Source organism: Pelodiscus sinensis, chromosome 1 (assembly GCF_049634645.1).
Source record: "Pelodiscus sinensis isolate JC-2024 chromosome 1, ASM4963464v1, whole genome shotgun sequence".
In the NCBI taxonomy this organism is placed as follows: Eukaryota; Metazoa; Chordata; order Testudines; family Trionychidae; genus Pelodiscus; species Pelodiscus sinensis.
Genome location: NC_134711.1, coordinates 283,809,890 through 283,827,197, shown reverse-complemented (window position 1 = coordinate 283,827,197; position 17,308 = coordinate 283,809,890). Strand labels below are relative to the sequence as shown.

The window sequence follows — 17,308 nt, the reverse complement described above, 5'->3', positions numbered from 1 at the left end:
AGCTCTGCTGCCCTGGGTGGCAGAGAAAAAGCCAAAGTCTAAGCCCCTCTGCACCGGCAGGCTTCATCCTCCCCAGCAAGGGGCTTGGTCCCAGCAGGTCTAGGTCAGCCCTGGTGCCCCTCCCCAGTGAGGGGTGTGTGACCAGAGGCCGCTCAGGGAGAGAGGGAACAGGCTGTTGAGTTTCCACGGGTGGCGCATGGAACCAATCGCAGGGCGCCCACGGATGGAAAAGACGAGAAGGAACATTGGTCCTGGCCCGCTTTTCGAGAGCGGCGGGAAAGGCCTGGGTAGGCCCCGCGGAGGCCCGTTCCGTTGCCATGCCAGCCACGGCGGGGAGGGGCAGGAGCGGGATGTGCCGCCTCCCGCGCGGGGGAGGTGTTTTACCAACAGGGCGTTCTCCCCCGCGTGCTGGCTACCAACGTAAGGCGGCGGGCGGGTGCCGAGCGCGTCGGCTTCGTCACGTGCCCCCCCCTCCGCGGCAGTTACTGGAGGAACGGGCGTGACGTCACCCCAACCTTGAGTCCCATCAGCCCCTGCGTGAACGCGCGCCGCTGGTTCCCCCTTGGGCGGGTTTGTTGTTGCTCAGATCGCGAAGGCCGCTGGTGGAGGCGGCGGCGGCGGCGGCGGCAGGATGGCGGCGGCCTTGGACCCGGCCCGTCCGCGGTGAGTCTTTCTCCCCCGCCACGTTTCGCGGCCTTGGCCGCAGCCGCCTCTAACCGCGCTGCTGTGTTGTTCCCTCGCCAGGTTCCCGGACGAAGACATCGAGCAGGACCCGGGGGCGGCGGCGCAGGTGAGAGGCCAGGCGGGAGGGCGGGCGGGTGAGTGAGAGGGACTCGCGGGGCGGGGCAGCGTGTTCGGCCCCTCTGGGTCTGCCCGTGTCTCAGCGGGTGGAAGCGCAGGTTGGACCCGAGCCGCAGCCCCGGCCGGGCGCTCGGCCATGTGGCTCCGAGGTGCGGCGCGCTGGGCGCAGTTCAGTAGTTCCGTTCCCTGGACTTTTTCTGCTTAAATGACACTAATGCCGGTGCAGATTCAAGTTCGCGTCTCTGTTACAGCTCCCGTGAGAAACCCTCCGCCCACTTTGGGAGCTAACGCACCCAGCCCCAGAGTGCCTGCAACGTAGACATGTCATAGAGTTTGGGAAACTGAGGCAGGCAGTGCCCAAACGACTCTCCAGCAGCCTCGCCGAGTTAGTGTTGGGGCTGGAATAAGAATCTAAATTTCGTGACCTCGTTTTCCCTCTATTGCTAGACCACAGTGTTTCTTCAGAGGGTTGTTTGTTATGGGAGAGTGCCCCAAAAGCTATTTTCAGCACTAGCATTTTTATAAGGTGCCAACTATGTGTGCTAAGTGTATTATAAGCAATGATAAAACCAGATCCCAAGTCTCAGTAGACTGCAGTTTAAATGGCGTACAGATGAGGTGTGGTTGGCAGCAAAGGATGCAGCGTGACAGAGCGATGGAGTTTTATACGTTTTATGCATGACTATAATAGTTTTTAGTTACTTTTAGTCTACACCATCACCACTTATTTGAAAGGAGATATTTGCATTAGGTTATTTTGGAAGAAATGATTTTCTGACGAGAGGATAGATGCGTATTAGGCAGTAAAGGAATAGATTTCAGGTTTTGGAAGCGCACTGTTTCGAAACAGTTATGCCTAGTTACCACTGGCAATAAAAGTTTTATACATCTTCTGTATATATTTTAGTTATAAGCATATATTAGAGTGAAAGGAGCATCTGGCATCTATTATCCAAAGCTCCATGTCTGCTTACACTTTAACATGTGCATAAATTACACAGTTCCTTTGGAGTGGGATTACTCACATTACTATATAAATGTAAGATGTGCAAAGATCTAGGTCCAAATTTGTAACTAGTAATGTTGTTCATGTGTCTACACAGTAAGATGAATATTTTTACTCCAGATGCTAATCATGTATTTCCTTGGTTGTCACAAGGCTGCCTCTTTTAATTTAGATACTTGTATAGCAAAGGAGTCTATATTAACTGAATAACTACTCAAAAGCATTTGAAAGCAAATAACTGTCTCTGTCCTGAGCCTCTTAGAGAAATGGTATAATTAGTTAATTTTGTTATATTTATGCAGATAATTTTGTCACTTGTGAGGAACATATTGAGGAGAGAGCCATGTCAAAGGAGTATATTTTGAATTTAGTTTTGAAAATCTTGTCACTCTTGTAGATTTTCTGTAGTCCATGACTTTTTTTCTTTGTGTGGAAGATCTGCAGTGCTTGTAAGTCTCCTACTTCTGATCTACACTTTCAGAATTAGGGTACATCTACACTGCAACATTATTTTGAAATAACTAGTGCTATTCCAAAATAACTTAGCCCACATCTTCACAACAGGCAGTTATTTTGAAATAGTGTCAAAGTACTGTCAAGCTGGAAGCCTTCTTACTCTATCTCCTGTAACCCTCATTGTACAAGGAGTAAGGGAAGTCGGCAGAATAGTGCTCTATTTCAGAATAAGTGCTGTGTAGGTGCTCCCTATTTTGGAATAAGCTATTTCGACATAAAATATGCAATTGACATCTCAATTTGCGTACCTTATTTCAATTAAGCCCTGCAGTGTAGACACACTCTTAAGAGTCGACTGTACCTGCTATGGGAAGTAGGGATGTAAGCAGTTGTCCCCTGTCCCCTCCCGCTTGCTCCCTCTATCAGAGAGAGGCAGGGGGGGGGGGGGGGGGGGAAGCAGGATCCATTGCTGGAAGGAATTTTCTTAAAAGCTGGTTCACCTCAGCGCTGTATCTGTAGGGAGAAGGGACAGGAGTGCAGTGGGGAACTGGCAGCACTTCCACTTTTGAAAGGTTTCAAAAGCAAAGTGTGGCTGGGAGCGGGGATCAGTGGCCAGTGGGGACTGTTTGAGTCCTCAGCTCGCTCCAGGTTCTCCAAAGCACTTTTGCTTTTGACATCTCAATTCTACGTTTCAAAGGTAGAAGCACCGTTATCGAATAATCGTTGCAAGTTACGTTGATTATTCTATTAGTTGATTAATCTGAATTTAACATCCTTAAATGGGAAGTCAAGTAGATGTAGAAAGAGGCAATTTCGCAAGTTGCTAGAGGGCTTTGAGTGTCAGTACAGGCACACTGAATTGTAGTTTCTATTGACTGTCTTTTGAGTATGGGGCACGAAGGACCAGGGTGATTGGTTCAGAAATATATAGCTACAGAAACATATAGCTAAGCAATCAGACTGTTACATCTTGTAGATGCTGGAGGTTTTTCAGTGTGTGTATTCATTCCTAGGCATTTTATCCGGGAAGGGTGGGAGAATACCTCTTACAGTTATAAATGCTTTCAAGGCTGCTACTTTAGTCTCAGGATGGCATTCATGTAACCAGGTCAAATTCTTATTTATTTCTGTAATGTGTTTGGTCTGTCCTCCTTTCTCCTGGCTCTCTTTGTTGAAATATAAGAGTTCATTGCCACATGTTCTACTCTGTGTTCATGTCCTCTGAATACTGTTCCATGTTGAGGTACTATAGGTAGTTAAAAAAACAAGAACAAATTTTTTTTTTTAAATACTGGGAGTCCATAGCAGAAGTGACAAAATAACCAGCAAAGAGCTAGCGTATTTTATGCATGGTACTGGCTGGTTTAAATTCTGCCAAAGGACTCTTGATCCACTTGCTATTGATGAGATTTCTGCTTTTATAATTAAAGGAAAAACACGCGCAATTGGGTCCTCTTGTGGCCTGAAATTTCTAATACTTTGTTGTCCTCCTTCACTCTCTTGTTCCTCAATTACATGGGATAGCCAAACCTTAAATTGTAAGCTCTTTTACACAGGGATTGTCTTCTTTATGCCCAAATAAAATTGTTCTGCATATTTTGTGCTAAGTAGCTGAGGTGCCAGATTAGGATCTAGCAAAGTAATTCAGAATTATGGAGATTAACTATCCCTTCAGAGAGCAGTACAAGACTTAAAATATTCAGCCAAAGCTCTACCTTGTAAGGTTATATCTGAGACATCTCTTTCAAAATGTATTTATTTAAAATATTTTTACCCCTCCTCTCTATTTAAAATATTCAAGGTGGCTTACACAATTTTTAAAAACACAATAAATGTTATATTAAGTAAAATACAAGATGCAAAAGTGGGGTGAACATAAAACCTGCTAAAACACCTTAAGAGGAGGGGGGCCCCACACCCAACACCAATAAAAGCACAGGTAAAAAGGGTGGTGTTGGCCTGGCACCGAAACATTGCCAACTTTGGTGCCAGGTGAATGTCCCAGGGGAAAGAATTCCATAGCTGAGGGTTGAAGGCTGAGTATTTAGTATGGTGAACAGGTATTGCTGCTCATTTGTGAGAGTTATAAAATGGTCTATGCTGCATACACACGAAAATGTGTACTATAACTTATTTGTTCAAAATGTGTTTGCTCTTTTTCATTAAAGTCATTTGAATAAACCATATAAGTATGAGTCAACCATATTTTTGACTTTGTTAACACTAAGGCAAAGTGTTTGAGGATCAAAACTGGGGAATAACCAGGCATTCCAGTGAGCTCAGAATATTTAGTAATATTTAGCACTTAAAGCAAAATTGTGCTAATTAGTGGTGTTGGATTTTTTTTTCCCTGCCCTAGGAACAATTTCACTGTGGGCTACTCAATGGGTTCTGTTGTTGCAGGGATTTACAGAAACTGTCATTTTAAATTTTTGTATTTGGATTTGCAGAAGCTGACAGTGGCCTTGGAACAGAAGCCAGATGATGCAGTATATTACTGTCAAAGAGCTTATGCTCATATTCTTCTACAGAATTACTGGGGTAACATATCTTAAACAATACTGTTTATTCCTTTAATACCATACTATAACATTCCTTACAGAGATATATCTTAAAATTAAAGTATAGTAATGGTCTTAAACATTTGTAATTTTTAATCAAAGCAACCCACATTTGCCACTAACATAGCTCTTCTGATGACTGATGCAGTCCTAACTTTCTATTTAACGTATTAAGTACATGAATACAATAACATTATTTCAAGTTATTGCTCAGTTACTTTAGGCTTTAGGCCTTAAGATTTCTCCATATTTTATTTAAAATGTTCCATCAAAATATGGCTTCACGGTAGAGACTTTGAATTCTGTCATGCAGTAGAAATAGTGCACCTTTTCATATATGAAACAGGAATGTGAATTTAGAATTTTATTTTTTTATCTATTGAAATTGTAATGTGTAGAAGCAGAAATATAACTTTCAATATGTTCTATTTGAGAAACACCTTCTAAATCTGTGGGGTCCAACCAGTTAGGAAGCAGTAGCCAATACGGTGGCTTGTACGTGGCCGGTTGAGTGTGGCTAGTTGGCTAAATAGTCACATGTGGCTAGTGTGTTGGACACCAAGGTTCTAAATTGTTCTTTCCGTATCTGATTTAGTTCTTAAACACAAACAAAGTCAGTCTTAAATTTGGAATATAATTGGCTTTGGAATGCACATTATAAACTATTATACTCCTGGGGTAATTCTGCCCTATAAATGTTAAAATTTGAGCCAAAAAATTAAAAATCTTACAATATTTTAAAATTCTACACATTTTATTTGTCAAAATAACACTACAGGCAGTCCCCGAGTTACGCGGATCCGACTTATGTCGGATCCGCAGTTACGAACAGGGATTTCTTGCCCCGGAGGACTGGAGCAGCGGGACACCTGGTCCCGCCGCGTCCGGGGCGAGAAAAGCTGCTCCCCGTCTCCCTGGTCTGCTGGGGGAGCCAGCAGACCAGGGAGACGCTGAGCAAAGCCGCTGAGGACCCGGCCGGACCCGCGGTGCTTCCAGTTGATCTGGAAGCGGCTGCGGGTCCGGCCCCGGGTCCTCCGCCGCTTTGCTCAGCATCTCCCTGGTCTGCTGGGGGGGGACGCAGCTAGTGCCCCCCCAGCAGACCAGGGAGACGTGGAGCAAAGCTGGGGGCCTGTGGTAGAGCAGGTGGGGCACTGCCGGTTGGTCCCACAGCACTGCTCCTTGGCGCTACTGAACCAACCCGGCAGCACCCCAGCTGCTCTGCCCGAGGCGTCTTGATTCAGCCGCTGCTGATCAGTTTCAGCAGTGGCTGAATCAGGATGCCTGGGGCAGAGCAGCTGGGGTGCTGCTGGGTTGGTCCAGTAGCGCCGAGGAGCAGCCGCGCTACTGGACCAACCCAGCAGCACCCGAGCTGCTCTGCCCCAGGCGTCCCCAAGTTAGCCGCTGCTGAAACTGACCAGCGGCTGACTACAGGAAGCCCGAGGCAGAGTTGCTCTGCTCTGGGCTTCCTGGAATCAGCTGCTGATCAGTTTCAGCAGCAGCTGACTTGGGGATGCCTGGGGTTCTTAAGTTGAATCTGTATGTAAGTGGAACTGGTGTCCAGATTCAGCCGCTGTTGAAACTGATCAGTTTCAGCAGCAGCTAATGCCAGTTCTGACTTACATACAGATTCAACTTAAGAACAAACCTACAGTCCCTATCTTGTACGTAACCCGGGGACTGCCTGTATATGGTTATGCCAGCTTGAATTATCTTGTTAGTTTGTCAAAATACTTGTCAGCAAGTGCATCTATAGCAATACAGAAATTTTTTTCCTCCGGGAACAGAGAGCTAAATAAATCTTTATAGCAACCTGGTTCTCTACCCTTTTCTCCTCAAACCCAGATATTCAGCCCTGCCCCAGGCCAGCTCATGCTCAACTCTCTGGGCCAGACATTCATAGACACTACCCCTCAGAGCCCAGGGATCTAGAGGGAGAAATAGCCAGGTGCTGGGTCCTGGACTTACATAGTTTCCTGCATGCCATCTCTGTCCTTCAGGGTGTGCTGGGAACTGCCATTGCTGGGAATCCTCCAGTTTTCTTCCCTTTTCCCTGGCCTTGTCGTCTATTTGGTGCTGTGCTCTGCTGTCTGGTGACCTCTGGTGGCAGCAAACATTTTTGCAGTCCATTTCAGTGGAGGGGAAAAAGGGGAATCTGCATACCCAACATTAATTTCTCAATTCTGCATCATGTAGTGGTGCACATGAGAGTGGTGACAATATCATTAGCTAATCGCTGTACTTGATGCTCATGACTTTTTGCGTAAATTAAGAAAACTAATACTTGACATGCTTCATTTAAGATGTAAAAAAGGAACTTGGACATCTAACTATAGCATTAACCTCAGGCTATTTTTCACTTAAGCAATGCCTTTAGTAAGTGAATTACTTTTTGTTACATCTGACATTCTGAATTTTCTAATTCTATATTCTTCTTCAAGTCAAATACAGCATTAGGGCAAATTAAATTATTCTTACTGTTTTTAGAGCCAGGGTAACATACTCTACATTTTTTAAGAAGTGACTGCTTATTTGCAGGTTTTGTGCTGTATTTCTGAACATGTGAGATTATGAGTGAATATTTAAGTTGGGACTGAATTGTGTGTCTGCCTTTTAGATTTTTGGTTTAAGATATGTAACTGGAATAATGCAATTTTTCAGAGGCTAACATGCAAAACTGACTTTCTACAGATGCTGTTGCAGATGCAAAGAAGTCCCTAGAACTCAATCCTGATAATGCCACAGCTTTTCTCAGAAAAGGGTATGTAAAGCCACAAGTAGCAAGTTTCTACTTTCCATTTATCATATATATATTTATCATATGATATAATATTTTAGACTGCATCTGTCTGTGAGTCCATCTGTCTGTGTCTGAGTCCATTTATTCAAGAACTCCTCCTAAACAGTAAGAGTTAGGACCATTAAATGTGGCATGTTCAGCTTTTTCTTACCTTAATTTAAACCAAAGTGAGGGTTTGGTTGTGTCCAAAAAACAGGAAGTGCTGGGAATGGAAGACTATTTTTCATAATATGGAGAGGGAGGGGGCAGAGAGCAGAGGGATGGCATAAAGGAGGGGCACAGAGAGGAGTGATGCAGTACAGAGAGTGGCCACTGGCAGCAGCTATAGCACTAAGAGTGGCCATCGGGGTGGAGCTCTTCCATCTTGCCTGCCAGCACAGCGGTAAGGAGCCTCTCTGCCCCAAGTTGGAGCCTACCCCTGTGGGTGGGGGGTGCTGGATTAGAGGCAGTCTCAAGAGCTGCTTCCACCATCGCCAGAGCCTGCAGGCTGGGAGCACACTGAAGGAGGGATAGCCCCTGAAGTCTTGCCCCTCTCTAGACAGACCGCAAGCTGTAGAGGGAGGCTGCTGGAGGGAACAGCCCCTAGAGCCTGGCCTCCATAGACAGCCTGCTGGACGTTGGGTGAGGACCCATTGGAGAAGAGGGCAGCCCCCCAGACAGCCTGCAGGCTGGGGCAGAGGGGACTCCTGAAGGCTAGCCTGGCCACCTCATGGAGCAGCCCCCCAAACAGGCTGCAGGATGGAGGGCTGCTGAAGGTAGCCCCTGAAGCACTGCCCCCCAGATCAGCTGTGGGGTTGGGAGAGGCAGCTGGAGGCCATGGCAAGCTCACAGAGTGCTTCCCCCCCCCCCCCCCCATGGGCTGCAGGATGGGTGGGGTAGCACTGCCCTAAGCCAGGTCCCCCCTAAAACAGCTGCAGGCTGGGGTTATGGCAGCAGTCTGGGAGCTGCCCTGCATGCAGGCTGCAGGCCAGGGTGGGCAGGAGCAGTTCTCCCCAGTGAGCTGCGGGCCAGGTAGGGGGTAGCAGCCTGAGGCCAGGCCCAGCCTACTGAACCCAGCCCTCACCTGACAACGCACAGACTCAGATTCCCCCCCCCCCCCCCCCCACACACACACACACCGGGGTGGTCTGCCTTCCAAGGACTTTAACCTCAGCTCACTCCCACGCTCTCTCCCCCCCCCCCCCCCCCCGAGGAGCTGCTGCAAAGCAGTGTCACCCTCACTGCCCTAGGCGACCCTGGTAAGTGTCCCCCCCCCCCCACACCTCCTTGTATTCAGCCCCCTGCCCTGAGTCCTGCACCTCCATCTTCCTTGACTTCTGCAACCACACTTACTTCCTCTGCCCTGAGATCCCCATCCTCTGCCTTGAGCCCCTCACACCTCCCAACCCTCTGCCCTAAGCCACCCACACCCTGCCTCTTCTTACTCCTGATCCCTCATTCCAGCCTTTGTTTTCTTTTTTTTAAAAATACAATAATTTAAATAAAGCATATGTATTTTTCATTTATTTTTCAAAAAACAAAACCCACCTTCAGTTAAAGACTCGAGCAACATTGGGTACATCTGCTAATTTTTAAAAATATATTGTTGTGCGTATTCTAGCTACAGTTAGCATCATATAATAAGTCTCTTGCCCTTTTATGGAACACAGGCTAACTAAGTTAGTTGACAAGGCTCAGTTTCAGGGAGGAGTGGGTGCAGAAAGTTTTCTTAGCTGTAATTATTTAGATCTTCATAAGATAACTGTTGGACAATGGCATGTTATAGTTGACACCACTTTTACTCTTAATTTTGGTGACTCACTGAAGTGTTTGTAATAAAGCTCTTGTATTAGTACACAGTGTGCCAAATTCCCCAATGTGTCAACATTTTCAGTATTACCCTGTTCTAAGCATCTCAATTACATTCATGGCATATTTATAGCTTTTATTCAAAGCAAATTTAATAGATCACACTTTCCCACCCAGATACAGTGTAATGTAAAATATCTTCTGCTCAGCGGAAGTGTGAATTTGGAAATGTAACTTCTGTTCTTTGGTTTTTTTTTTGAATGTCAGGATAGGTGAATACCATATCAAAAACTATACTTCTGCTCTTGAGTCCTTCAAAGAAGGACAGAAATTGGACAGTAAGTATTGAAACTACACTTTTTGCACACTAATCAGTAAAGCTATATTTTAATCAAGTTTTTAGTAAGCCATGGACAGGTCACTGGGCGGTAAACAAAAATTCGCAGCCAGTGACTTGTTGATGACTTGTACTATAGACCCCTGAATCTATCTTGGGTGCTTTAGATTAGGAGGTAGCATGGGTGGGGATGGGGGTTGTTTGCCCGCATTGAAAGGCTCCCTACCTGGCTCCGTGCAGCTCACTGGAAGCAGTGACATGTCCCTATATTCTACAACCAATGGAAGCTACCACACCTCTGCCTCGGAGCTGAGTAACATGTAATTGCTTTTGGGGGGTCCCCCTGAGGTAAGTGCTGCCTGGAGCAATTATGCCCTTCTGTCCTGACACCCTGCCATGAGTCCCCTCCCACACCAAAACTCTTGGTGGTTGCAGGAGTCACGGAGGTCCCAGAAAGTCACAGAATCTGTGACAGAGTTGCAGCTCTACTAATCAGTAAATATTTAAAAGCTTCAGGTTAAATTAAAGAACAAGATTTTTCAGAAGTGACTAGTGATTTAGCTGGGCATCCAAAAGTTGCGATGCCTAAACGTGTCAACAGGCCTAAATTTCACAAAGCACAGAGACCCACTCACCTAAAAATTAAACTGTTTTAAGGTATCTAAAATTGACCATGAAGTATCAGTAGCCACTTCTGAAAATGTAAGCCCCTGTGTCTCAGTTCCCTGTATATTAAAAGGGGATATTTCCGTGCTTCAGAATTGATTTACAGTGTACATTGTAGATAAATTAAGGAGTTTGAGGTGCTCAGGTACTGTGGTGATGAGCATAATAGAAAAGCCTGCACACAGAAAGAATTATTAGGGATGTTAAATTGCGACTAATCAGCTAGTTGATGGACTATCCATTGACTACGTGATTAATTAACAAGGAGGGGACATTCTCTACCTCTTCTGTGGCTCTGCAGTTTAAATCTAGCACAATCTGTGTATGCAGAAGCTTGGCTCCTACTGCATTTGAACTGCAGCAGTGTTAGCTCCCAGGGGTGGCATGAGTTGGGACTAAGCAGTCCCAGCTCGTGTTGGCCCCAGGAGCTAACCCCACTATGCCCTTGCCTTTTAAATGTAGTAAGAGCCTTATGGCTCTTACTACATTTAAAAGGCAAAGGCACAGTATTCAGGTACCTGAAGCAAGAGGGGACTGCTTCAGTCACCGCTTGCGCTCAGGGTCTTGCACTGAACCTCTAACTCGCCTGCTGTCCCTTCCCCCAGCACTGTGGAGACAATGCTGTGGGAAGCTGGCTTTTAACCTGGATTTCCCCAGCACTGGCTCCTGCCCCTCCCTGCCCCCCCCCCCCCACTCCCGTCCCTTGCTGCCTCTGAGACTGAACTACCTGGTAAACCTAGGCTTATCGGGTAATCAACTATTCGATTACTCTTTTACATCCTTAATTGTTATTACGCAATATGAAGCGTAAACTAAGTAGAACATAACTTTCTCTGGACAGTTTCTTGGTGTTTACGCACTCCAGGTATATATCTGAGCTCATAAAAAAAGCTTGTGACTTTCTTATCTTAGATTATACTGAAAGCCATAGAAGAGTGTTTAATGTCATTTGTTTTTCAACTCTTAACTAACCTTTTGGTAGGGGGTAATGGCCTAGTTTTCTGTCATGTGGCATTACTAATACATTAATCTTTGGATTCCTGAACTCTTAAATTAGTGAAGTATGTAGCTTTTGAGAAATTGGCCTTTTTCCACACTATGGAAGGGTTTGGTCAGTGTAGTCTTGATAAAATGCAAGGCAGTTCAGAATAAAATGATTTCTCCAAGGTAGTTGCAAATTCTCCCCAGTGCGCGTGCGCCCCCCCCCCCCCCCCGTCCCCGTCCCCATTTTTTTAAACCCCATATTTTTCTGAGGCAAAGGGAGGAACATTGAGAATTTAAAACCCACAAATTCCATGAGAGAATAAAACACACACAGGGATTTAAGAACTGTCATATTAGATGAGATTCAAAGCCCATCATATATATAGTATCCCAGTGTCTGTGAGTCTGTAACGCTGACGTACACAGCCATGCCCCCTGGCCATGTACGTCAGTGCCCCGCCTCCCTTCCCCTTCCTCCGTGGCGGCTCGGCCAAGAACTGCACCGCTCAGGTGGGCGGCAGCAGGGGAGTAAGCAGCGGCAAGCGGCTGTTTGGGGTCCGTGCTCCCAGGGAGCTTGCTGCTGCTTGGTCCCCGGCCGCAGCCCAGCTAAGCGGTGCAGCGCTCGGCCGAGCCGCCACAGAGGGAGGAGAAGGGGGGCGGGGCTGTGTACATCACTGCTCCCCCTTTCCCTCCCGTTGTGGCACTTAACTGAGTGCTGCGCCCCTCAGCCAGGCCGCTGCGGGAGAGCCAGCAGCACAAGGGGTCATTTGGGCTCTCCCACGGCGGGAGGGAAAGGATGGGTGGGGCAGTGATGTACCCGGCCCCGCCTCCTGGCCATGTACGTCACTGCCCCGCCCTCCTCCCTCACGGCAGCCTGGCTGAGCAGGCAGCACTCAGCCAATCGCCACAGCGGAAGGGGAAGGGGGGTGGGGAGAGAGAGGCAGGAGCGGGAGAAGAGAAAGAAAGAGATGGCGAGAGAGGCAGGAGGCGGAGGAGAGCTGAGAGAGAGAGAGCGCGAGAGAGAGCGCGACCGACGTGGAGGAGAGACCTGAAAATCCTGTCTGATGACAGGCTAATTGGCTAGTTTAATTAGTATTAGGGAAGTTAAACATTGATTAACTGTGTAACTGTTGAAAATCTCATTGGTTACATGCTGTGGGCTCTGGAGTACGAAGCTTAAATAAGCTTTATACTGCAGAGTCCTCAGTGAAGCCTCCCCAGGAGCAAAGCTGGCAGGGCCTGCCAGCTCTGCTCCCAGGAAGGAGTCTACCCTGCTGCAGAGAAGCTGCCACTCTGGCCGGCAGGGGATGTTTGCTATGCTTCTGGGGAGGAGGTTTCTCTGCCACAGAGAAACCACCCAACAACCCCGGAAATTCTGTACCCTCCTCCACCCCGGGGCTCCTGGTCAGAGTTGCCACTCCTCTTGCCCCACACCTGCCCTTGCTGCCAGACCTCCCTATCCCTGGGCTCTGTGTGTGGTTCAGCAACACAGTCTCAGTTTAGGGAGGTACAACCTATATGAGAGGCTATGACTATGCTAGGACTTATGTTCATATAACTACATAACTTAGGAGTGGGGGAAAAAACAAGATCACAACCATAAGTGATCTAGCTATGCTGGTAACACAATTAAGTGAAGATCAGGCCCAGTAATCCACAACTCCACTCTATTTGTCAAACATCAGAGACCTCATCCTGTAATTTTGGGCTTCTAGAAAATTATCTCCCTATTCTATTATTTAATAGACAGCTAGAGTTTTGATTTCTCTTCCCTGTTAATTTTCTAATACAACTTTAAAAACCTAGAGGAATATATTAGGTTGGGAGTCATCTGTTAGCTTTTAGAGAGCAACCCAGAATTGTGAGGGGGGGGGAGGGGGGGAACAGACTGGCTTTTACAGTCTAATGCATGTGGTTGAAAATTTGAGGGGGTCGTTCTAATAGAGTAGAGATGTCTTGTTATCTTTAGGAACAGTTAAATGGAGGTGGTGAAGAAACTTGAAAGCTGAAGTTAGATTTGGGTCAGTTCAAACTTAATGTGACTTGCTATCTGAACTACCAATCAATTTTAAGCATTTTAACTTCTAATCCAATGGATCTGGGGAGTGAGTTATGTAATTAAATACTAATACCAAACATAGTGTAGGTAATTGGCTCAAAGGAGTCGTGACAATGTCTAGTCTTCTGTATTTAAGAATGAAAATAGTTTTAACTGCTTTTTATGCTTCATCATGACAAGTAATACCTGTTTTTAGAGCAGCAGAATTGAGAAACTGAAATGTTTCATATTCAATCTCTTTTAGATGTGGATACTACTTTTACTATTTGGATTCAAAGATGTGAAGAAACACTAAACAGTAAGAACAGCCTCACTTAATTTTTACTTGTTTTTGATGTGTGCTATGCTTTTAAATTTTTTCTGAAATCATTCTAGCACTTGCCTTTTGATTACAGTGAACTACTAGGTGCCCTAGTGGTTTTTGTGAGGATCAGTGTCCCAAGGTTTTTTTGCTTAAACTTCATAAATATTTCTTTAGATTTTTTTTTAAAGGAAAAATGTATGCCATAATTAGTCATGCAAGTGGGAAAAGTACCTATTTCAGGTTCAGACTTCGAGACCAAAAATCCAGATATTTCATAATTTTTCGTATCTGTAATTTCCCTGTGTTGGGAATAAGGATGTTAAAATGCGGTTATCAGGCTAATTGTTGAGTTGATACAATTTGTATCGACTATATGATTAGTCTGTAGGACCGCTGTGCATAGCCGCAGTGGTGTAGCTCCAGGAGCCGGCTCAAGCTGGGACTGAGCAGTCCCGTCATGTGCTGGCTCTGGAAGCCACCTGTGCTGCAGCTGTGCATTTTAAATGTAGTAAGAGTCACTGGGCTCTTACCACATTTACAGTGCAGAGGTTCAGCAATCAGAGAGAGCTAGAACTGGCAGCTTGTGCTGAGTCCAGCAGCCCCCATTTGAGCTTGTGGACCAGCTGCCTGTCACCCAATGCTGCTGCCTCTGATAAAGAGGCAGTAGCCACTGTCTATGCGGGGGTCTGAGCTCCTGGACCCAGTGCAAGCTGGAACTCAGCTGGGCTGCCTGCCTCCCTGGCTCCAAGTACACTTTAAATGCAGAGCAGCAACAGAGGTAGATCCCAGACCGGGCATGAGCCAGAACTGAACTGGACTGCTGGCCGAGCTGCTAAAAAAATTTACTGGCAATGGTAGGGGGAGGGAAATGCGTGTAGTCTATAACATTAACCTATAAGTTTTTGCTTATCGGTTAATCGACTGCACTATTACATCCCTAGCTTTGATACCATGATAGTGAAAATAACTATGCTCCTACTAGTTGTTGAGATCTGGAGTTGGTAATGGAGTGTTCAGTGAGAGAACACTGACCGAAGCACTGGTGAACTTGAACTAGTTCTTCTGGCGGATTGGCCAGTTAGGCAGAGAGCATGCAGTTTAGAACAGCTTCTTCCACACTGTGGCACAACCTACTCTTAAGTTATTCCTGGGCTTTGAATATACATAGGCTGTGGTTATATAAAGGAGTAGCTCATAAGGCTACTTTATCTTCCACTGTGATTTTATTTGCAGACTTACTCTCTTTGCAGTGTTTGCTGGGAAAGAAAGATCAGTGACAGCAGTATGAGTTGCAGTTAATTTAACAACAAACAGCAGAGGAACGTCACTTGTTTTGATACTTATCTTTTATATCATATAAAGATAGCCTCAAGATTTTTCAGTGACTTTTCTATTATGCTGAAGAAATAACATGAATATCAAGTCTTGGCTGTCCTGATTTTGCTGGAGGAATGCTTTGAAGGACTGTGGTTGGAATAGTTTCCATTCTCAAATGGGAGAGGATGTCATAACTGCCACATAGCTATGCTCCCAAGTGTTGAGCTTGTTCTTGTCCCTGTTTTACTTAGACTAAATGCCTTCCTCTCAGCTGTTCGTGTTTTAGTGATTTTATCATGTCATTTTGCCCATTCCATAGAGCAATGTTTCCGAATTGATGCTCCACAGAACCCCAGGCGCTCCCCTTCTTAAAGAGACAGAGCCTTTTTGCGGCGGGGCTTGTCATGAGGGTGTGGTTTGGTTTTTTGACTCCACAAATTGCAGTGGGACTTGGCGAGTGTGAGGTTGTTGTTGTTGTTTTTTTTTTTTTTCCCCCCCTTGATAAATTTTACCCTGGCAACCCTAAGGGTTCCTTGAAATTCTTTCAAGCTGAAAAGGGATCTGTGCCCAAATAAAATTGGGAAACACTGCTGTAGAGGATTTTCTAGCAAATAATATTTCAAAACTTGATATTTTTAATGTTAACAAAGCAGAATTTTTTAAATCAGTCTTAGAAGCATCATGCATTATAGAGCAGTAAAAAGCAGTGTGTTTTGCTTTGCCTTCCTGTTATTGTAAGGGGAACCAACCTTAAATATCTCTAAATTAGAATTTCTGGCCATTTTTAAGGTTGCTGTGGAAAAAAATCTGTGTGGTTTTTCGCAGTTATGGTTGTCCAAATAACCTTAACTCTTCCTTAGTTGAATGTCATCTCCCTCTTCTCTGAAACTAGAGTCCATATCAGAATTTTCTTACATACTCAAGTTTTAAATGTCTTGTATAGTTAACAAGGCACATTACTGAAGAACAGCAATTCCCAACCTTTTTCAGATGGGGACCCATTTTGACAATTCAGGAAGACTTGGTGACCCAGGGCAATTCAAAACAATGTGTGAATGGCTCCTTAAGAGCCACCTGGGGAGACTCCTGGCAACCCTTTTGAAATATGATGGCTACCCATAGGTTGGGAAATCCTGCTATAGAAGATCTTAAACCAAAGCCTTCGATGCTGATTTACCAAAGCCTTCATGTCATAACAGAAGTTTCACTTGTTAGAAACAATGAATCAGAAGGTGCAATCAGTCTTTTAATTCGAATATACTTTTGTGTTGCAGTTATTCTTTTGCATGACTTAACAATTGAAATTAAATTACTAGTTACAAATGGTGCTATGATTCAAATATAGAATTTCTGAATCCTTGAAGAAAATTTACAGATGCAATTTTGTAAATTAAACATGTTGCTCTTGTCTGAAAAATATAACTTGTTTTTGTCCTTGCAGCAGGATCACAGACTGAAATGGTAAGGCTTTTTCTTAACATACTTACTGCTTGCTCTTAACTGTGGCACTAAAAAGGAGCATGCTTTGAGACTTTTCCTAGTTGCTTCTTATTAACAGGCTCTTAATTTAAAGTAATCTTCCTACTGTATAGCATTTTTGGGAGGTTAACTTTATCCAAAAGTTCCGTTCCTTGTTGATGTCAGGCTAATGAAGTTTCTGCCTTGGAGACTTACAAAGAATTAAACAAGCACACAGTTCTAGCAGTTATAATATGCATAAGTTTTAATCAAATTTAGTTATTTTCTTTTGTGCAATCAATTTTTAAGAATTAATCAATTCAATTTAAGCATTCTTATTCCTATTAATAGTAATTTATTAAGTGGCTTAACTTTGTAGAATTGTCTCCATGCATGATGTTACTTTTTATTCTGCTGGTGCTTTAATCCACTTTTCAGTTGCCTCTTTCTATTCTGTGCCATGGCAAAACCCTTGGGCTACGTCTACACTGGCGTGTTCTCATGCAAAAACTCTTTTGTGGAAGAGTTCTTCTGCAAAAACTCTTCCAGAAGAGAGCGTCTACACTGGCATGTGCTTTTGCTCAAGAGCATCTATGCCAGTGTAGGCGCACTCTTGCGCAAGGAATCTCTGATGGCCATTTTAACCATAGGGCTTTCTTGCACAAGAAATTCATGTTGCCTGTCTACACTGGCCTCTTGCGCAAGAACAGTTGCGCAAAAGGGCTTATTCCTGAGCGGGAGCGTCAGAGTTCTGGTGCAAGAAGCCCTGATTTC

General features: G+C 45.1%; 1 protein-coding gene across 1 annotated transcript in view; it reads left to right on the top strand.

Moving 5' to 3' along the window:
- Window positions 1-545: 545 nt before the first annotated feature.
- Window positions 546-17,308, top strand: part of SUGT1 (SGT1 assembly cochaperone of MIS12 kinetochore complex) — a 51,800-nt gene continuing 35,037 nt past the window's right edge. The window contains exons 1-7 of the mRNA XM_025185289.2: window positions 546-663; window positions 745-790; window positions 4,714-4,804; window positions 7,513-7,582; window positions 9,677-9,747; window positions 13,700-13,753; window positions 16,518-16,537. Of these exons, the coding sequence (XP_025041074.2) occupies window positions 632-663; window positions 745-790; window positions 4,714-4,804; window positions 7,513-7,582; window positions 9,677-9,747; window positions 13,700-13,753; window positions 16,518-16,537 (384 nt within the window). The 5' untranslated portion in view covers window positions 546-631. The remainder of the gene's footprint in view (window positions 664-744; window positions 791-4,713; window positions 4,805-7,512; window positions 7,583-9,676; window positions 9,748-13,699; window positions 13,754-16,517; window positions 16,538-17,308) is intronic.